Source organism: Bombus affinis, chromosome 9, assembly GCF_024516045.1.
Source record: "Bombus affinis isolate iyBomAffi1 chromosome 9, iyBomAffi1.2, whole genome shotgun sequence".
NCBI lineage: Eukaryota > Metazoa > Arthropoda > Insecta > Hymenoptera > Apidae > Bombus > Bombus affinis.
Genome location: NC_066352.1, coordinates 2484214 through 2506547, shown reverse-complemented (window position 1 = coordinate 2506547; position 22334 = coordinate 2484214). Strand labels below are relative to the sequence as shown.

Here is a 22334-nt window from a genome sequence, read left to right as displayed (position 1 = left end):
AAAGAAAGAAGGCTGAACTTAAACCTTTGTATCAACGCTTCTTCTCTTTGTTTATCAAAATCCGTTTTAGTCGATTCATTTTGTGCCATTAAGCATCGAATTTGGTATTCCACTTCAGCATGTTCTTCTTCTAATCTCTGCTGTCTTCGGAGTAACATTAATTCGGCTTGTCGTCTAAATAACTCATTCTTTTCATTTACTAAAGTAAATAACTCTAAGACTAATTCTTCTACATCTGTTCCAAGGGAAATATCTGTAGTGTTTATAATATTATGTATGTAGTATTGTAGAAGAAAATTATAAATATATAAGATATTATTATTATTATATTTTATACAAAGTATAATCGTCCATATTTAGGAGGGTGCCCCCAATCTAAATGTGAAAACTACAGGATACCATGCAAGGGACCGACAAACTAAGAAAATATCGTCCTTTAGAGATTTGCTCGTTTATGCATCATTTTGGGGAAAATCGCGAGAGTGAGAAAAGAAACAAAAATGTTTCGGTTTTTTCACTTATTTATTTAGGCTCATTTGTTCTGAAAAATCGAATCGTGACTGCGGTGCACCAAATATTACTAAAGCGATGTTTAGCTACAATTTAGAGCTATCAATGTTAGATGTATCGCGTGCATTGCTGCAAGAGGGTACCATTTTGAACGATATCTTCATTAAATGGACGATAGCACGAATAAAGAAGTATAAATAAGTATAAATAAATGAAGAAGCGAAGACTTATTTGTTTCTTTATTCGCGATTTATTCCAAAATAGAGCATATGCGTGCAAATCTCTAAAGGACATTTTTTCTTCATTTACCGGTTTCTTATACGCTTCCGAAATGTTGACATTCAAATTGGATTATTCATCGGAATTATTTTTCCTTTCCTTAATGGAGAGATTTGGGTACAACAAATATATTTACCGCTAATCTGTGATCCAGATTCACATTTACTTCTTATCAATTGTTCCAATCGGACACCTTGCTTTTCTAAGCCTTGTTGTTGCAATTCTATTTCATCTAACTCCAACTTAACATCCTTAAGAGACATTACTTTTATCTAAAATGGCCAAGAAGCTTATTTTTATTTATGTTGTCAATTATGTTGATGTTATTTCAAACGGTGAGAAAAGAAATGTTGGCAGGACTGACTGTTCAGGTAACAAGGTTCTTTATGATACGATGGGCACAATACGCGACACGAAGATTTATAACTATTAACTATACTACGGTTATACAACTATATATAATATACACTTCTTGGTTGTTTGAAGTGTGTTGAAGCGTGTGTGAGAACGATGTTCGGTGTACAGAACGGTCGAGGCGCGATCGGTTTTAAAGAAAACAAAGTGGCCTCGAATATATGTACAATTGCAGCTACGACGCAATTTACAATTGCGGTCGTCCGATTTAACGGATGCCACAACAGGTGTAAAATAAATGAATAAGTTTCCACTTACCTTTCTTCTATGTGGTATTGGACAAGGTGGAGCAGGTCCTTTCTTCCTTTTCCATTTTCCTTCCATACTTTTGTCTAAATATGATCTACAATGAAAAGTTTCCTCGCATGTAATGTGTGGAAAACTCTGTCTGTTTCTATTTGTTTCGTCTTTATTAGTCTTTTCATCTTCCCATATGTTATATTCTACATTGGCATCGTGTGATTTATTCATAGGGCACTCTTGAAAACCAGTTGACACTGGAATTGGTGGTGGTGGAGCTGGTCTTGGCTTACGTGTTTTAAATGTTTTATGCGAAGGTGAATCCTAATAACAAAAAATTCGATATTTTTAGCTATCGTTCGTTATATTTTTCACATGGAACGTAATAGTCTGTATAAACGATGGAATAAATTTTTACGCGAGTATTGTAAATTATAAAAGATTGTGGTCATAAATTACGCGATATTCGGCAGAACTGCATTGTAGTTTAGACATTGAAGATGTGCGCTGATCAGAAACACATTCCTTCTTATTTGGTGGTAACGGTGCTGGTTTCTTTTTCCTATAAGCTCCTCCTGTACGTATCCCTGATTCTGGGCTTCTTAAGCAATTATTTGATATGGATAAATAATCACGAGTGTCGCTCGATTTTCGTCCATTTTTACTTGGGCTTTGCTCGTTGTGCCTACAACAAAACAAAATATATATATCCTGTATATAAACTACCTTTTGAGACAAAACAAAGTTTAAAAAACATCAACATCTTGAAGTGTTTCGGTTTTGTAGAAATTTGTATAACGCGACAATAACTATCACGCGAGTTCCGTTAAATCAGAAAAGATCTTTTGCCAAAAAAGTATTACCTACTTCGAAATGCGCTAAAAAGTATGAAATAATTTCTATTTTATTTATTTCTTATTTAGACATATATGAATTGTATTTCGGGGACTTGGTAATATTTTTTTCGGGCAAAAACGAGTAGGATCGACTTGAGTACGAAATTGTGTTCGACGGTACGAAGTTTCGCGACTAGAAATAGAAATATTATCTGATATATGGCTATAACAATGATAAAAGTGAAAGGAAACATATGGCTTCTCATACGTTATACTTAATATACGGTATTGCAATATAATTTCATGATTCATTGTAAGAATATAGATTTGTATTAGGAGGAAGCACGTTTCTGTCTTGCTATGATTACAAAATGATCAACGCGTAATGTATCTGTCACCTAAATAGATACCTACAGGTATCTACCTACATCGAATTTGTGCTGGATAAACTAACGAAATTCGTCTATTATTTTTTCAATTCAACATTGTTAGCACGCTGCAACAATGAAAAGTTTAGTTTAACAAATTTTTAATTTTTATACATACTTAATTGTGCGTGGTTTAGGAGTAGGCATAATCTCAGATGTTCTCTCCTTGAACTCCAAATCGCTATCGTGATCTTCTTCGTCGCTCCAAAAGGGATTTAGATTAATCTGTGGTGCGGCTAAACGTCGTTTTGTCGATCCTTCTACGAAATGTTGGTTAGCTTTACCACTTTTAAAATTACTTCTCGTAGCTGGTATTGGTAGAATAACTTCCTTCTTTTCCGTTTCTTCTGCATTTTCAAAAGGATTTGTTAGATCTCTGGTAGTTACTAAACTGTTCATAGTTGTCACGGATTTATCAGTAATTCCTTCTTCGTCTTCATCCTCTTCTTCTTCTTCTTTTTCTTTTTCTTCTTCCATCTCCTCCGCCTCCTCCGTCTCCTCCGTCTCCTCCGTCTCCTCCGTCTCCTCCGGCTCCTCCGGCTCCTCCGGCTCCTCCTGTTCTTCATCACTTTTAAAGGGGTTTAAATCTTCAGGATAATCTTCGCTAAAATTAGAGCATATTACGTTCGTTGCATTAATATCGTTCGCAATCGTAGATGTACGATGTTCGATACTTTCTGTATCCAAAGGAATTGATAAAGTTTTATTAACTTTCGATACACGCGACGATAATAACTCGAAAGGAGCAATCTGTGTCGAACTGTCTTTATCGAAGCTTTCTGCATTATATTTTCGAGCGTTATCTTGACCGATGCCTGTTTCCTGCATTGTCGTATCTGGATTTATTATCGGACTTTCACTGTTTCCTATACTTTTAGTCCTATGCCTTTTAGTTTGTATCTTGAATTTTAATGCTTCACTATCATGATTTTTAAGCTTAATCCTTTCGATATCATCTTTTTTCTTTTCAAACATTCTACATCTTTTTTCAACTATAGAATAACTGCTCTCAGAACTAGTCTCATCCGATAATTCTTTGTCGTTGCTATGAGATGCTCTTGTTTCCTTAATTACATTATGAAGCGAAGCTACAGAAGTTTGATCCTGTTCGTGTTTATCAATGTTTAATCGTTCATGGACGTAATCATCGACGTTTGTGTTTAACAACAGCCCGTCATTATCAGGTTCTAGTTTTAAACAAGTGACAACACGATTGAGTTTATTTTCTTCTTCGAGTTTACTTTGTTTTTCGAACTCGGTATTAAATGGGTATACTAAATTTCTGCTTTCTGTCTTTAAATTTGTATTTTCTCCCTCGATGCTACTTCGATTTTCACTTATATGCATATTATCAAGAGAAATCTGTTCATCATTTTCCGGAAATAGTTGATTCGATATGAAATTGAGCCGTAATCGAGAAGTTTGCGCTATTAAATCAGGAATAACAACGCGATCCATCGATTCGTGATCCATCCGCTCGATAGAATTACGACTAAACGGTTTTTTATTTATGTTTTCGTTATTACTAAAAAATTGCTGACAACTGGAATCAATGTTATTCTTTTCAATTTCGCTAAATGTAGGATAGTCATAACTTTGCGTTATTTGTACTGGAATATCTTCATCCGGACAGGTTTCACAGCAATATTGCCCTTCTTCGGTTTCATAATAATTACCAATAGTTAACTGATTATTACATCGAGCGCAGCGAAAGCAAGTACGATGATACGCAACATGGGCGAGGACCAGTTTTTCCGCTAGGAAAATTGGAAATCCACACACAACGCAGACATCCTTTCGCATACTACCCAGACACGTTGCTTCCTGCAGAATTTTAAACAAATATTTTAGTTTCTTCCTTTATATAGCGTATTTGTTTGTTATTGCAATTACCGCTGTACAACGGATTAAAATATTATAGAATAATTAGTATGAAAATTTAATATAACGATATATCGTTATATAACAAGCTCCATACATTCAAAACACGATTATACTTGATTTTTCATAACTTATATCCTATTTTCTATATTACGTAGCTTGTGTGGAAAGTTTCAACTCATTCTAAAGTTAATACAAGTCATTGTATGAAAATCGATTAACGAAGATATATCATTGAAGCTTATTGTTACGGTTGAGCTTCCCCTATCCGAACTAGTAGGGGGACAGAACTTTTCGGATAATGGAATTTCGAATGATAGAACAATTAATTTTCTAATATGAAATTTCTCATTTATTCAAATACAGATTAAGATTACTTGGTAGTTTCTTTAAATACTTATGTGTCCCATATCGTTTTTGCTGCTGAGTCACATAATTTTTTCAACATAAGTAACTGCATAGGATTGCGTTCTTTTGCATACATTTTTGCTATTTCTATTCCACTTACACCACTTTCGAATTTTTCAATCGAAATTCAAGCGTCATATCAAACCAATTCAAGTTCCATACCAAACTCTTATAATCAGAATTCACTCAATCGAATAAAGGAAAGAATACATTATATGTCACTGCTAATAAAATATGGACACATTTAAAATAGAAAAGGGCATCCGAAACAAGGTAACCTGAAATATTATGTTCGGATAAATACGTTATAGGTATTGTGGGTACAGGTAGGTATTGTAGAACGTTCAGATATTAGACTATTCGGATAATGGTTATCCGGATAAGAGGGGCTCTAGTGTACTCTCGATCATTCTCGTTATTACTCTCGATTTCCTCTACCATTTCGTGAATACTTTTTGCGTCGAATTGTAATGTAATAATGCAAATAACGCAAATAATATGAAATATTACTCGATAATTAAATTGTGAAATAATATTTTGTATTACCCCGTTTCATTAAACATATTTGTGCAGTCTGCAAAATTAAACAAATTATTAGTTAAATATAAAAGGACATTCATTACTACTCGATTTTAATTAAAACAAAAAATTGTATTATGAATATGTGATTAGATAACTTGTTAGTACAATTACAAATATTGATTATCGGATCTACAGATATACGTAGCAGTAATTATTCTATATTACGTATTTTCTATTTTGTTTAATAGTTTATATCGTATACTTTTTTCGTTATTAAAAATGTCGTTCTTTAATTATCGACATCGCTGGTCACTATTTTATTTATCGTTCTAATATGTACTGTTTAAATGCATATGATGCGTCAGCAGTATCGTCGATTAATAATTAATTTATTTACTTTCATACAATGAAAGACGACGCAATATATGCGTCCAAAAGTAATGCATATTTGTTTCACAAATGAGGCTATCATTTTGTTGTAATAAAAAATATATAAAAGGGATGAAGCTTTACAAAATATTTAGGCGAATAAAATTAATTATTAATTATTTTTTGTTATTTAACTGTAATTATTAATTATTAAATATTAGACATGTAAATTTTTAAATCATCGCACATCGTAATGAAGTTTTTTCAAACAATTTCCAAGACAATATCCTGCCTGAGAATTCTTACAAGCGTATGATGTCTTTTTGTTTACCATGTAATTAACAATATTTACACCGTTTTCGTTTGAATACCTACTTAATTTCGTTATCAACCATTATGTGGGCAAATCAGTAGACAAAAATCAATTAGACGATTAACAATCAGATAAGAAGAAGATAAGATAATTTTCGAAATTCATTTTTTGTTTTGTTCTTTTGTGAAAATATGACTAAGAAATGTGACATATGTCACTTACATGGCGCCAATATATGTATATATAGCTTAAGATTTTCGTTTCATAAAAGTAACCTAAGTAATCGTAAATAAAAGTAATCATAGCATTACTTTAAATCTACTAGTAACCCAATGCAGCGGCTACTAACACTAATATAATAATTTTTTAGCTATTCCAAAGAAAAGCACTATTATCCTAACTGTAAGTATCAGGTGTTCAAAATTTAATTTGATTAATTAAAAGATACTTATAATGAATTGGCAGACTGTACCAAAGGCTGTAAATCGTAGTACCAATGGAATCTGCAGGTAGTTAGGATATTTTATTGCTCAAAATAAAATAAAAATCAACTAAAGCTTTTCTTTCTTATCCGATCACACATTATTCTAATGCTTCATTATCCGAAATCTCTCTTATTTGAGCATCGTATCCGAAAGTCGAATACGTATTTGCTATTGCTTATTATTATTATCCAAACAACAGAGGTTTCGTAACGTCATCTTATTAAAAGTAAGTTAATGCTTCGTGATATCGTGAGTAAGAGTACAGTTAACATATGATAAACGTGAATAACAAGTGACTGAGGATCGAATGAAAGAAATGAGATATCTAAGGCTAAAGTAAAAAGAAGAGCGATTCCGAGAATATAGATATGTACGATAGAGTAAAGATAGAATAAAGATAGAATAAAGGGAATACTCTGGCCAATCTGAGATGCTCGAAACGTTATTGGTATTTAAATAAAATACTTATTCTTACATACTTATGAAGTTCAAGTAGTGCAAAAATTGAAACAATTAAATTATTAGCTATGCCTACAATTTTTAATTTGTACTTAAGAAATAACAATTAGGAAGACAATAATTTTACTTACATTCGTTCATTATGAACGACGAATCTTGTTTCCACTTTGCGCTAACAAAACTATAAAATTCTCGACCAATATCAACTACGTCCCTCTCAAATACACACTTTCGTACATTCATAATTTTACATTACAGAGAATCTTGGTCAACAGCTGCTTAAAACCACAGAAATACTATTAATATAGGGTAAATTAATTAAATAATTGAATATAAAATGTTGTTAATACGTTCACTGCGGTACGGGACATATAGGCCCCGTAACGAACCTACCTCCTGGACGGCTTCTTTTTCAGTGGACTTCCCCTATTTGCGAAGCTAATATTTCAGTCATTTTTCTACTCTTCGCAACGATGTAAATACTAATAAATATTAATTGAACCTTTGCATAGTAAAGTAACATAATATAGTGAAAAAATTCTACGGAACTTAGTTATACCATAATGCAAAAGACGTACTGGGATGTTGTACGGGGATTATTTATCTCGTATCGCTATGAATGGAACAATGCTTCTCGTTATCAACAGATATTACTACACAAATTTTTTAAATACAAAAGTTAAATACGAAGTATATGTCGAAATGCGAATGGGGTTACAATAGTCTCGTACCGATAAATAGGAAAATTCTTTCAAAAAGTCACCGCAGTAAACGTTTTAATAACATCGAGTTGCTCTTCCTTTTTGGCAAATGCAATCTTATCGTAACGACGTGATTTGAATTCGATTAAACGTTAATAACGGTCAATTAAACATTTCGTTTTTCCTCAATAACGGTATTTGAATCTTTTATTTTTTTATCTTTAATATGTTCATTTACATCAATTCATAATATTTTGATTGGACTAAGATCTGGAAACTAACGAAGAGAGAATGCCATGGTGAAGCTAATTGCATAGAATAACAGTTCGTTCGCTTATACCATATGCTTTTGAAATGTTTAACATTTCAGTGTTTGCAAATGGTAAGAAAACTTGATTTAATATATTTATGTACTAGCCGCCCGGCCGCCACTTTACCTGCACAGTATTTAGTTTTATGACAATTTATGTTTATTGTCCTCTGTTTCAACACCATTTAGAATTTAAGTTTCCAAAAACGCTTAAATATATGTTTGTTTATTTTTAATAACGAGTATGTTTGTCAAATCCTAAATCTCCAGCTTTTGGATATACAGATACAGTTATTATATACGGTATATACATATACAGTTTACCCCTTTTTCACCTCAGTAAGGATTGAATTTCGAAAACACGTGTTTATTTATTTTTAATGAGAAGTTTTTATGTCGAATTTCAAGTCCCCGACGTTAGCAATTTGTGGAATAGGGGTATCCTTGAAAAATGAATTTACCTCCTTTCTACTCCTCTAGGGTCCATATTTCCAAAATTTCTTTCTTATCCCATGTCTAATCATAAAAGAAGTATGCTATCCAAATTTTACACTTCTAGATACAGCGGTTTGTGGTGGACGTTGATAACCGTATCAGTGACTTGTGCGTTATATGCATATATATATATATATATATATATATATATATATATATATATAAGTCGGAGATGAAAGGACACCGGAACCTTTCCTTTGGAATTTTGGGAAAATCTCTTAACACTTTGATCTAAATTCTGCCATGGCCGTAATTAAGCAATTGCCGTCATTCAATCCGATTGTATTTGTTGTATTTGTTCGAGATTTGTGATATTGAGGTTAGGCTCGAGGCGACAACCAGTCGCCGAACATAGACGTGGTCAAGGGATGAACGCTTTGTCTAACAAAGGTATGGAGTTATTACCCCATATTATCCTATATTATTATAGCTCTCCTTAAAAAGAAATAGTTGTAGCGGCACTAGACAGTAAACATTCCAATGGTTCCTGTCCCGTGGCTCGCCACACGCAGATGATTACCAGATGTCGACGCATCTCCACAGTACATGTTCAGCTAGCAGGAGGATCCGTTACAAATCTTAAGATTTAAAGAATTAAAATCCTTTAAACAGACAAACAGTCTTTGTTCCAATTATGGGAAGATAGGGGAAATCTATTTTTTCCACGAACGACGCTTCTTACTAGCAACTTTCCCTCAAGAGCAGCTAGCATCCCTCTCTAACTACTAACATGGAAATTGACCAATTAACAGCAACGTCAATTTCCCTCACTTTCCGAACGAAGCCCTTTGTTGACGAATCCGATGATCTCGTGTCCTTAAACATACCCCATCATAGTTTTCCTCTGCAGCATCATCGAGACGGAAAGTCATTCTCTCGTGAGGTCTCATTAGCGAGTTACATAGCGTCTTTACGGTCGGTGAGTATTTTACGTTTTAACAAAGGGTTAGTTTAGTAATACTTGTACCATAGACAAGTAGATCGAGTCCGACTTCGACTTTGGAAGAAAGTACATTTGTTATCCCGTTGACTGCGGATTCGTTATCGAACCTAAGACCATTGTCTAATCACCGCAGTTATCTGTCAATTCTGCAATATCCACACTTGTACTAATAATCATATTTGTACTAGTAAATATCTTCTCTATTGCACAACAACAATGTCTAATCCAAATGAAGGTTTGTTACACGCTCCTAACCCTAATCATAATGTGAACCCGACATGAGCTATATATATATATTATTGTATACACACATTTGTATTGTCATACGAAAAAGGTCTATAAATGCTTCATTAAAAAGTTTTAACAAAATTTGAATTGCGACAAACACGTATATACGCCAATATTCTTGTGTTCTTGCCTGATCAGGACCTACCTGATCTAATTTATGAGGCTAAATCTCCGCCATTTGCGGACAACCTTAAATTGTTCAGGAGGATAGGTAATTACCTATCACTCTGACTCACTTGAATTACGAGATGGCATCGATAAGCTTTCTAATTGGTCCACTTGCAACAAACTGTATTTATATATACCAAACTGCCACGCGATGAGAAAGTCGCGTAATAAGAATAAAATTTTGTATCCATACGTACTTAATGATCTTCAGCTATCTACGATAAATTGTGTGAGAGATCTGAGCGTCGTCTATGATGAGCGATTATCTTACACCAAGGATACCACTAATATCAACAGGGCAAACAGGTCCCTTGGTTTTATCTTTCAATTCTCTAAGGATTTCCGAAACGCCTTTACACTGAATACTCTCTATGATTCATTATTTATACCTCACTTGGAATATGCTTACATCATATGATCTCTTTATCAGTTCAAATATATTCAACTTATCGAAAGAAGAAAACGTAAATTCCTGTCATTTGTATTACGTGCATTTAGTTGTTGAATCCAGAGTCGAAACTATGACTATGACTCCGCACTCCGCACATTGAATATGCTAACACTGTAGGACCGGAGAAAAGTTGCTGATATTCTTTTTTTGGCTGAACTTTGCTTTAGGGAACCAAAAATTATTAACTTTTTTATGCGTAATCCTGTAGTTTTCGATGCGTAAAATCCGAAAATGCAGGTTTGGAGTTGCGGCGACTAGTGGTTAAAAAATTATGAATATGTAAAACTGAGCATTTTTAGGGCATTTTATTTTATATAGGGTATTGGTAGAAGCTAAATTTTTTTATTTAATTCTTTACATTCTCAATTTGTCCAATTTGGACATTTGGATGAATTTTTTAACTGTTTGATTATCATGTGGGTGACTACCCCCAGCGGAGTACCATCCTCACGTTTGCTAAGTTATATCCTTTGTGAGGTCTGCTGGGTGTTTCCTTTTCAGTCTTTTTTCCATGTTTGAGGTGTTGATCGTTTCCGCAGCTAGCCGGTTTGGGTGTGTTGCTATTCTTTCTTTGTATCTTTCCGCATATCTGTTAATTTCTTCCTTGACCGTTGGTATTCTCTGGTATGTACGTATGTCTTCGTTTTTAACGTACCATGGGGCGTTTACTATCGTTTTAAGAATTTTCGCTTGTATTGTCTCTATTTTGTTTATATGGCTCATTGCTGCTGTTCCCCATAGTAGTATTCCGTACGTCCAGATTGATTTTATGATCGTTTTGTATATTTTTAATTTATTTTCTATGCTTAATTTGGATTTCCGACTTGTTAGCCAATGCATTTGTCTCCTTGTTGTCTGTATTTTGTCTATTATTGATTTAGTATGCTGTTTCCATGTGAGTTGCGTATCTAAGTGGAGTCCTAGGTATTTGACTTGCTTTGTTTGTGTTATGTGCGTGCCGTTCAGAAGGATGTTTGGTGGTATCTGCTTTCGCAGTGTGAATGTAATATGGTTGCATTTATTGGGGTTTGCTTTTATTTGTTTTTCTTGTAGCCACTTTTCTATTTTTATGATATGTTCTTGTAGTAATTTGACTGCTGTTTCTGGGTTAGTGTACCTGAATAGTATAGCTGTGTTGTCCGCGAATGTCAGTATTTTGCTATTGATAGTTGTTGGTATGTTGGCCCTGTATAATGTGTATAGTATTGGTCCTAAGACGCTTCCTTGCGAAACCCCTGCCTTGATGTCTTTAACTTCAGAGTATGTGTCCCTGATTTTTATTACGAAGGTTCTGCTGCTTAAGTAAGATTTTATTAATTGGTATATTTGTTCCGGGAATTGTTTCCTGATTGTTTGTAGTAGGCTTTCGTGGTTTATTTTGTCAAATGCTTTCTCTATGTCCATAAAGAGGGCTGTGCAGTATTGTTTGTTTTCTAGTGCTAGTATTATTTCGTTAATGAGCCTGTACATTTGCTCTATCATGGAGTGTTTGTTTCTGAATCCAAATTGGTGATCTGGTATTAATTTTTCCTTCTCTATTATTGGTTTTATGCGGTCATATATTATTTTTTCTAGTATTTTGGAAAACACAGAAAGTAGTGATATTGGTCTGTAAGATGCAGTTTGGTGCGGGTCTTGCCTGATTTAGGTAACATTATGATCTGTGTTATAATAGTTTCCATAGTTTAGGAAAGTATTGGATTCTTAGTATTCCATTGAATATTATGGTCATTAGTCTTATCGCTTTTGGCGGAATGTTTTTCAAGATTTTACCATTGATTAGGTCGATTCCTGGCGCTTTATTGTTTTTTGTCTTCTCGATTATGTTTCTAATTTCTTGTGCTGTTGTTTTAGGTATGGTGTAGTGCTTGTCAGTTGAGGTACTAGTGGTTTGCGCATCCTCGTCCGTATGACATTTGAGGTTGCTGTTGTTGATATTATGTGGTGTAAATGTGTTGCAAAGGTGGTTGAAAAATTCTTCAGCTTGTTCTTCGTTGCTTCTTGCCTATGTGTTATCTGCTTTTCTGATTGCTGGGACTAGTTTTATTGGCTTTTAGAAGCCAAATGGCAGAAATTCATGCTTCCTCCAGTGGGTCGAGTTGGTGGAGTTACACATGGGTGGCGGTTGAGTCAAATGTATTTTACACGTGTTCGTAATTTCGCTCTGACACCATTCAAGGCCTACAGGTAATAGCTTTTCCAATGTGGCCGGAGTATTCTCACTTGTACTTTCTTCATCGCTATACTGGCTGCGGAAGGATACCAACGTAAAACAATCAATCATATCGTGTAATTTATAGGTTAACGAAATTGGTTTTAGTTTAGGCTAGTAGGTTGTAATGTTACTACAAATTGTTACGTTAGTACAAACTAGTTTTTGTTGAGTTTAATCGCAGCTCCTGATGATACGCATACACAGAAAATAGAATCCAATTGACGGCCAGTTAAAGATTGGATGAGGGCGAGAGAATTCTTCCAAGACGATGAATTTACTGATCGCCTGTGGATTCTTACAGCGATTACACTTTGGTGGCGTTTTTCCCCGTCATAACAACATCGATTTAATGGCATCGCTAATGGGAAAATCCGAAGACAGTACATTTTGTAATAAAGTAAGCGGAAGTTATGTGATTGCCCATCTGTGCAGATCAATCAGATGTTATCTGTGCAATGTCATTGGACGAAGCATGGGACTCTTCAACTCAGAATTAGACTTTCAGATTTTACGCATCGAAAACTATAAAATTGAACATAGAAAAGTCAATAAGTTTTGTTCCCCTAAAATAAGATCCAATTTTTCATTTATTATCTTTAATAATCACATTGACAGTCCTCTGTTACTTCAACTTATTAATTTCAATACGTTCTTTACTCTAATTTTACTCTAATTACTCTTGCAATACTCTAGCTTTGCGAGTTGACTTTTTCTCGCGTGATCTCAGATTTCATGACCTCGTCACCACAATATGCAACTATGCAAATATTAGGTCATCCCATAAGTTCGTTCCGTTTTTCGAGCGGTTATATATGTTAAGATTGTTTACATACCTTTCAGTTTCATGAAAAAATGTAATCTCTCTCTCGTTGTACAACTTTTTCCCATTTTTCAAGTGCATTGGTCCCTTATCGCCGTATGTTTATAAGTCGACACATGAAATGTATACATAAAAGTCGGCACGAACTTATGGGATGACCTAATAGTATCTCCGAACGAGTTGATCTCTTCTCTGGTTATTGCTATAAGTTAAGGCGATCAGTTACAATTATTTAATTCTTAACGTGTTCTTATAGTTTAATTCTCTTCGTCTATTTTTTTTCTTATTTATATTTTTTTATTTTCGTTTTTTTTCTTTGTTGTACATCCGTTATTCATTATCGTAAATTCTTTTCTTCTTTGAACCATAGGGGTTGTATCCATAAATATACAATAAGTATATAATAATAATTAAATAAATAAATAAGTACTTATATATATTTAGCTTTACGTTTTATATTTTCTTTATAGGTTTTTAATGAAGCATTTTTGGACTTTTTACTGCGTGACATTTTATTCTTACTTTCACCTATAGAACACACTAGTAAAATTTGTACACTAAACTCCAGGATACCCTGTATAATTCTATTTTACTGTCTTATCGAGTTTTTCGAACCTCTTATAATTGGCTTTTGTTGTATAGATTTTGTAGAAAATTCCATCATTAGACCATTGTCGGACATTGAATTTTGTTTCACGTGGGAAAACGACTATCGATCAATTTTCCAAAATCCAATACTCCAGTAAATTTCAGATATGGTTTCTTTTATTGTGGTTTGAAAAATGTAATTAAATTAAATTTATAATGTAGTAAGTCGAATAAATTTAATATTCTCCGTAATGTCTATACAGCTCAACTTCAATACTTCAATACTGCGAATTTGTTCAAGAATTTCGTGATGATCGGCTTTCAAAATATGGTACAGAATTATTGCTTTGCGTGACCTCTTACTTCCTTTGTACATTATTAGTCGTGTCAATATTAGTATATATTTGGTATAAATTAAATAGTGAATATCCCTCAATTGTCAATATTTTTATTTGTATCTTTTGCGTATAAATGATATCTCATCCGTCACACATCGTTTCTGAAGTGATATGCATTTAATACGGCACATCGTTATTAAGTGAAAGACACTCGCTGTATTTCGTAGATCAGTTTTATTTAGCAAGTTTGGAATAGATTAATTAGAATAGTAAGACTACATATATACATTGACTCGATTGTCACAAGTTGAGTTTCATTTTGAAGTTCCTTGGAAGTATATATATATACTATGTATATATATATGCTATTGTTTGCCAAAATTGATGGGAACCAACCGTTGGGAAACAATAAGCCGACGCAAAGTTGGTGTAGAAAGTCTAATGCCGAATGCCGAATGCTTTAGGTCGGTTATCATAGCTGCATTCCTAGGTGGAACAACGCCAATCATCTCTTATTTGAAGTGGCGTCATCTACGCAGGAAGAAAGTTTGGGGTTCGTAGGCAGCTGCTTAAATGTCATGCGTGAATAAGAACACAAAGCGTATGAGACAACGATCGACATAACCTCAATAAAAAGGATGGCCTCTAACCTCTAACAGTGAAGAGAGAACCGAGACTATTTCAATGTCAGCGCAAATATCAAAATTTAAACAAAATGAAGTAGTAGTGGACATCCGTTATAAGATGCAATTATTTATATTCCGTCAGCCGCTCGAATGAGAAATAAATGGACATTTAGTTATAATAAAAAGAGCCCATCTTTGCGAGACAGAAAATGAAGGACGTTGAGGTGATATTATTTTCTAGAATCGAAGTATCTATTACCGTTTTATAAATCTTAATTAAAAAGATAGCAGGTGAGTAAGAATGTTATTACAATCTCAAATCCTCCAAGAACTTTAGTCTCAAATATAGAAATTGTATAATATAAATTGCTTTCATGCAAAGAAATGTAAGGATTTGAAAATATCTATCTAGAGAAGAAAATAAACACATGCATAACGATAAACGACGAAACAAAATTACCTTCTAGCAGAATATTTCAGGTTTATATTGTCCCATTAAGTCCAAGCTTTCCTCCTGGAGAATAAAAATATATAGTAAGGCAAGTAAAAACGTATTCATGGCATAATAAAAAATTTCATCTGTAAACTCAAACTTGATGAATGTATTTACGTTACTAATTTTCACTTCACTGTTAATTTTTCGACCCATATTTATTCGAACTTTTTTACATCATTTGGCAAGTACTATCTACCCTGGAAGTTGCGAATCCTCATTTAGTCCTATTCTGTATGTATAGTTGGTTTATATAGGGTTACCTCTAAATCATCGGCAATAATTTCATCGATACCATTTCATCTACACCAAGTTCACCGATACTCCGACGACTCGAAGTCACCGACGATCGTTCCACTTTTATCATTTCGCCGACATGATCTTTTACCGAAAATTATTATATATCTTTGTCTATTTATGCGCGAAAATGAATACGTAGATAAAGATGTAGAATGTGATCATCTTGAAATGTCGAACGTTGTTTCTCGAAATAATTGTCATTAAAATTGCATCTTTATTTTATATTATTTATTTAGTTAACAGAACCTAGAGTTCCAGAGCCCTGTGTTACAAAGCATATAAAGAAGGGGAGAAAACTGCACAGTAATGTTTAACCCTTTGCCTTACGATTTAAGTTCTATTAACACGTGTCATAAACAGCAACGAGGTCAGTCATACGTCGAGCCATTTCACTGTTCGGTTGAGCCTTCGAAGTTGTACAAATTGCACATATTTTTTGATATGTAAATGCATGTATAAGATAGAACTAATTTTGTTTTGCAAGACGTTTGATAAATATTTAGTACCAATTAATCATTGAACAAGAAAGATTTATTATCTCGAAGTAAATAATGAATCGATAACATCGATGTACCATGTCCCTCACACGTGCTGTTTATGTTTGGCCCGATCGACGTACCACGTCTCTCACACGATGTACTAGGCTAAAGAACTAAGGGTAGATCAATTTCATAATCGCTCATTTACGTTTATTGATTGATCCAGAAATAAGATCAACTCTGTCAGCGATATTATTCGCATAACTGCATATTCTGGTGATCGGATCGATAAATCTATGGCGGCACTCGACACCAACTAGTGTCGCATGACGGCAGTGCAGTGGTTAGCGTCTTAGGTTACGAACGTTCGGTACCCGGGTTCAAATCCCGGCGATCGTAGTCCGATTTTTCTTTCCACGGCATCTAATTAAGAAGAAAAGCAGCAGCTCCCCCCCCCCCCCTCCAGCAGCGATATCTACACCAGCAGCAGAACCTATCTCGGCCTTTACACCAGTAGTGGCACTATCACCCACAACTATATCTTCATCTCAAATCTAATATCATTATTAAAAATTTCAATATGGAAAACAGATGTATTGTGTAAAGCAGATTGACCAGTTGATGTAGCGAGGAACAGACTACTAAGTAGTAGTCATAATTTTGAAAATATAATTCATAATTTTGAAAAGAATTAAGATGTCAGCCAACTTTCTGCGGTCCTTGAGTGTCAATTGTAGGTGTCTATGGAATACAAACAGTGTGGTAGTTGTAACCACAGCTGTGAATAAGGTGGTAACCTAAAGAACGTAACACAGAACGTAGGAATCTAAGTCGTGATCTTTTAATAAGCTGAACATATTTAATTTAATTTAACGTTTTGATGCAGGAACCATATAACGCTAGCATGTGCTTTACATGTGGTCTAACCTAACAATTGTACAGAATTTTTTTCAGCGTTTAGAGGGTTTCTCAACTCCTTACAAAATCTGAAGATAAAACCAAGTAATTAGTTTGCATCAATGGTGATATTTGTAATATGTTTAGTGTATGATAACTAACCATTATAATAAACGCAAATCGGTCACTGTTGACCGATGACAGGATGGCGTCTCTCAGGACGGAGAATTGTATTGTTTATTATATCGCTGGTACGACACAATGCGCCAGCATATGGTAATTTTTCAATATTTGAGTATATTAAGGTACACAAGATTTGTTATAAATATTAAGATTCGGTTGCAGTACTGCGGTATCTGAGAAACCTCTTATCGTCATAAACAATTTAAGATAATCAATAATGAAGATTATGAATAATAATGGGGTTAAATGAGGGCCTAAAAGAGCCCTGAGGAACGTATTCCTGAAGTCAATGTACACCAAATTTACACGTTGTTTACTGTTCGATATGTATGCATTGTATAACCACTGGAAATGTTGAGGTTGGTAACCGTGGACTTGTCCGGAATAAACATACCAGGTATGTAAATATGAAAACGGAATTTTTGTATAGAAAATACACGTTTATTGTATGAAAATGATTAAAAATATTTTATTCGAAGTATTGCCCATCGCTAGCTATACATGCCACCTGCCTGGCAATTGGTGGATGCCACGCTAAAAAAACTGTCGCTCTTTTGAGGCAAACCACTTATCGAGCCATTTTCGTACATTTTCGTAAGAAGTGAAGTGCTAGTCAGAAAGTGCGTGTCCCATCGATGCAAATAAATAATAATCGGACGGAACCAAATCTGGTGAGTAAGCCGCGTGCGAAAGTATTTCCCAACTGAACGCTTCAATCGTTTCCTTGACCGGTTTTGCTGTATGTGATGGTGCATTATCATGAAGCAAAATTACTTTGTGTTGCCTTTTTTGATATTCTGGTCGTTTTTCACGCAAAGCTTGATTCAAATCCATCATTTGTTATCGGTAGCCCTCGGTATTAACGGTTTCGCCAGGTTTTAACAGCTCATAATAGATCACACCCTTCTGATCCCACCAAACACAGAGCATTGTCTTCCATCCATAGCGATTTGGTCTTGTAGTCGATGTCGGTGGTTCGCCTGTAGCTACCCATGATCTTTTACGCTTAGGATTCTCAAAATATATACTTTTCATCGCCAGTCACAATTCGGTGGAGAAATGATTTTCTTTTGTATCTGGCGAGCAGTATTTCGCAAGTGGTTTTTCGGTTTTCCTGCTGTCTTTCATTCAGTTCATGTGGAACCCTTTTTTCCACCTTCTGGATCTTTCTCATGGCTTTCAAACGTATGGAGACGGCTTCTCGTGTCACGTTTAATTGATCAGCGAGTTGTTGTTGCGTTTGAGCGTCATCCTCATCCAACAATGCTTGCAATTCGCTGTCTTGAAACTTTTTCGGTGGTCTTCCACGTTCTTCGTTCCTCACGTCAAAATTGCCACTTCTGAATTTTTTAAACCACTCAAAGTACTGTGATTTACCAAGAGCATGCTCACCGTAAGCTTCGACAAGCATTCGATGCGATTCTGCAGCAGTTTTCTTCAAATGGTAACAGAAAATCAATGCTGTCCGCAAATCGTAGTTTCCAGGCACAAAATTCGACATGTTCAACACTATTACAAACTATGCTGTTGTATGAAACTTGTATTGTTCTGAGTCGAAAATGCTTGTGAGATGTCAACAAAGACTTTTGGCATCAATGACGCAGTTTAGTGATAACTACATTATCAGCTAGGGCCATCTATAAGCAAATTCCGGTTTCATACTTACAGACCTGATAAGCTGTTGAATAGATATGTGATTCTTGATGATCGATGTTAATTTAATGGAGACAATTTTCTCAAAAACCTTAGCGAATATATAAAATTTATTAATTATGGATATTGGTCTGAAGATGATAAACCTAGTTTTCTCGCGTGATTTAAGTGATTTAAGTATAGAAGTAATTAAGCTGAACCTTCATTTTAATAGAAAGATTTTAGCGCTAATAGATTTCTGACTAAAGCAAGAGGAGGAGAAACACTGCCTATACTGATCATCGAGTCAGTTAAATGGAGCTCGATGGAGCTCATTGAAATATCATGATATTGTGAAAATCAACAAGGAATAGAATACACTGATTCAAAAAATTAGACAAAAGAATCTACGATAGCTTAGTCAAAGCCAATAGTTGCAATTCATCTTGGCAATTCATACATGGAAAGATAGGTTAGTTAAATCAGTACGAATTGACAAATTTGCAGAATGACTTTGGGTTTGCCGACAAGGTATTTTCAATAACACGGAGGTAAGCGGGCTAATCATTCATACCGCAGCGTTTACATTCAGATCTAAGGTTAAAAAAATTAAAATCACTCATATTCAAATCATATTAAATTAAATATTCAATCAAATTAAGATCGCTCATATTAACTCATATCGTTAGTCTGCATGCAGGCTTGAAGTGAAAATTTTTTCTGTACAAACAATACTTTAAGCTTTATAAAGAACCATCTCGGAAACAACGAACATCACGGAATTTGTAGATTCGTGAAATGATCGTCGGTGATTTCAACGTGTCGGTAAATAAACATTGTCGGCGAACATGGCGTCAGTGAAATTCTGTCTATGAAAACGATCTAAAATGAGGATTTAAAGGTAACCTGCTATAGTCTTGATAAGTCTGACAGAAATTTACTTGAAATTATTTCTGGATTCGTTCAAACTTATAATAAATCGCTATTAATTATATATTGTATGAACAATGTTCAGTTCTTGATGATCTCTTAACATTAATTATCGTTCGTAAAATGTGAATGCAGTCGAAATGGACATTATTCAATCTACATGTTCGATCGTTTAGCTATTTCCTAAATCGGAATATATTAATAATGTATTGTACTACAGATTGCGTTAATGAGACGGTAAAGTCACCGTGCTCATATCAGCAACGATTATTTAGTCGTTGACGTCAACTTACTCTTCTATAATTAGAAACAACACTGAATAAGAATAAGATTAAAGCTGCATATACATGTATCATGTGTAAAAATATGAAGGACTTTTTGCATTTAAATGATTTACATTCGTACGCAACAATGAACCGAATGGTAATAAACAGTGGCAACACCACATATGCAAGCATCAAAATTCCAATTGCGTAAATTGCATAAATTGCAATTAACGACTTTCTAGAGAAACACTTTACCTAAATATACCTAAATATACATAATCTTTTTAATAATGATGTATAAACTATGTATGTAAAAAAATGAATTATTATTATTGTAATAAATAAAAGTATAAATAGAAATTTAAGATAATAAAGTAATATACAGCTGAAAGACGTCGCCGCCTAAATATCTCCTTTGTTTCTCAGGACTTGAAAAATATTTACGGCACAATTTAAATGGTTCCAATGAAGGAATGCCCTAAAAGACAAATTTATTTATCGGGTCATTAACATTTTTTCAAAACCATTGATACTTTTTATCTGGAAGCGTAGATTTTGTTCCATTGCATCTTATAGCGGATGGAAAAATACCGAAAGTCAAGTTACCGAATAGTTACCACCTCACCAAATTCGATGCCATTTAAATATGTTATTAAGGACAACTTTGTGGCGGCACTCAACAGCAAATACCACCACTCGACACTAACTAGTGTCGGACGACGGCAGCGCAGTGGTCAGCGTTTCCCTGAATACCTAATCAAAATAGTCTGGGAGATGATAACAAACAAAACTTTCATAATGACCGACGGCTCGCACACTTCAAGCAAAGAATTCTCCATAGAGAACGGTCTGCAACAAGGAACAGTAAATTCCCCGCTACTCTTCAGCATCTACAATAACGACTTACTAAACCTCTTTAACCTCAACACATCCACACATAAACGCTCCATAGCCTTCGCGGACGACCTAATCATCTACGTAACAGGCCGCAAAACCAAAACGATAAGAACAGAACTGCAAGAACTCTTTAACAAAATCAGCGATTACTATCATACATGGAAACTAAAAATTAACGCAAGCAAATGCGAAACCATTCTATTCAGACCCATGACAAGCAAAATCGGCCCAGCAGAAAGGGAACAAGTCAGGAAATTCCGCCTAAAAGAAAAAGCAAACGAAGAGAATCTCATACCACACAAAAATTGCGTAAAATATCTAGGAATAAACATAGATGAAAAACTAAACTACAAGCAACACATCGAAATCCAACTCTCCAAAGTCAGCAAAGCTTTTTGGAATACAAAAAGGCTGTTTTATTCCAGACTTCTCGATAGCAAAGTAAAAATCATGTGCTACCAAACGTTAATAAGACCCATTATAACCTACGGCTGTCCAATATGGTACAACATACCAGCGTCAGTAATGGAAAAAATTCGCATATTTGAAAGAAAATGCATCAGAGCTTGCCTGAGCATTTACAGATCAGAACACAGCGGATACAGAAAATACGTAAAAAACAAAAAAATATATGACTTAGCCAACATCCACCGCATCGACTGTCACATCCTGAAACTAACAAGAAATCACTTCTCGCAAGCCGCGAAGATCAGAGAAAACAGCCTAATCTTCGGCTGCTTATACCCAAACGACGCATACTTCAAAAACACTCTGTTAACAGGCTACATCCCCCCCGAAGCCTTTCTATACCTAGACGAAAGAAACTATCTCCAAGACCAAAACAACATACCCATAATTTATCATATGCAAAGGAAAATAGGAATGAAATCTATTCAATACGAGGAAAACCTAGATGGCCGTACTGCAGACACTAGGTGGAGATACAACATGGCCCTCCCCCAAAAGGATACAGAAGACAAACACAGAAAAAACACAAAAAAATATTGGTGGATAAGGAACCCATAACAAAAAACAACAAGATAAAGAACCACAAAACGGCAACGCCCACTGAATTAAATGTAAATATGTAAATATGTAAATAGATATACAAATACTATACTAATCCCACAGAACACCCCTCCCCTCCCCTCCCAGTCCATCCCCTCCCAT

At 34.6% G+C, this 22334-nt stretch overlaps 1 protein-coding gene and 2 long non-coding RNA genes across 6 annotated transcripts in view; 2 read left to right on the top strand and 1 right to left on the bottom strand.

The window, feature by feature from the left end:
* Window positions 1–22334, bottom strand: part of LOC126920061 (EH domain-binding protein 1) — a 49904-nt gene that overhangs the window by 765 nt on the left and 26805 nt on the right. For 3 of the 4 annotated variants that reach the window (XM_050729959.1, XM_050729960.1, XM_050729958.1), the window contains exons 5-9: window positions 2826–4531; window positions 1903–2128; window positions 1462–1767; window positions 926–1061; window positions 25–253 (exon numbers count right to left, since the gene is read on the bottom strand). In XM_050729959.1, coding sequence (XP_050585916.1) covers window positions 25–253; window positions 926–1061; window positions 1462–1767; window positions 1903–2128; window positions 2826–4531 — 2603 coding nt within the window. Of the gene's footprint in view, window positions 1–24; window positions 254–925; window positions 1062–1461; window positions 1768–1902; window positions 2129–2825; window positions 4532–15547; window positions 15602–22334 lie in introns of all 4 variants that reach the window. The other variant, XM_050729961.1, reaches the window with a different exon arrangement.
* On the top strand, window positions 17037–18455 carry LOC126920078 (uncharacterized). The gene is made up of 3 exons (XR_007711880.1): window positions 17037–17532; window positions 17602–17836; window positions 17919–18455. It is a non-coding gene; the product is annotated as an uncharacterized LOC126920078 (long non-coding RNA).
* Window positions 19733–20627, top strand: LOC126920081 (uncharacterized). The gene is made up of 2 exons (XR_007711883.1): window positions 19733–19972; window positions 20222–20627. It is a non-coding gene; the product is annotated as an uncharacterized LOC126920081 (long non-coding RNA).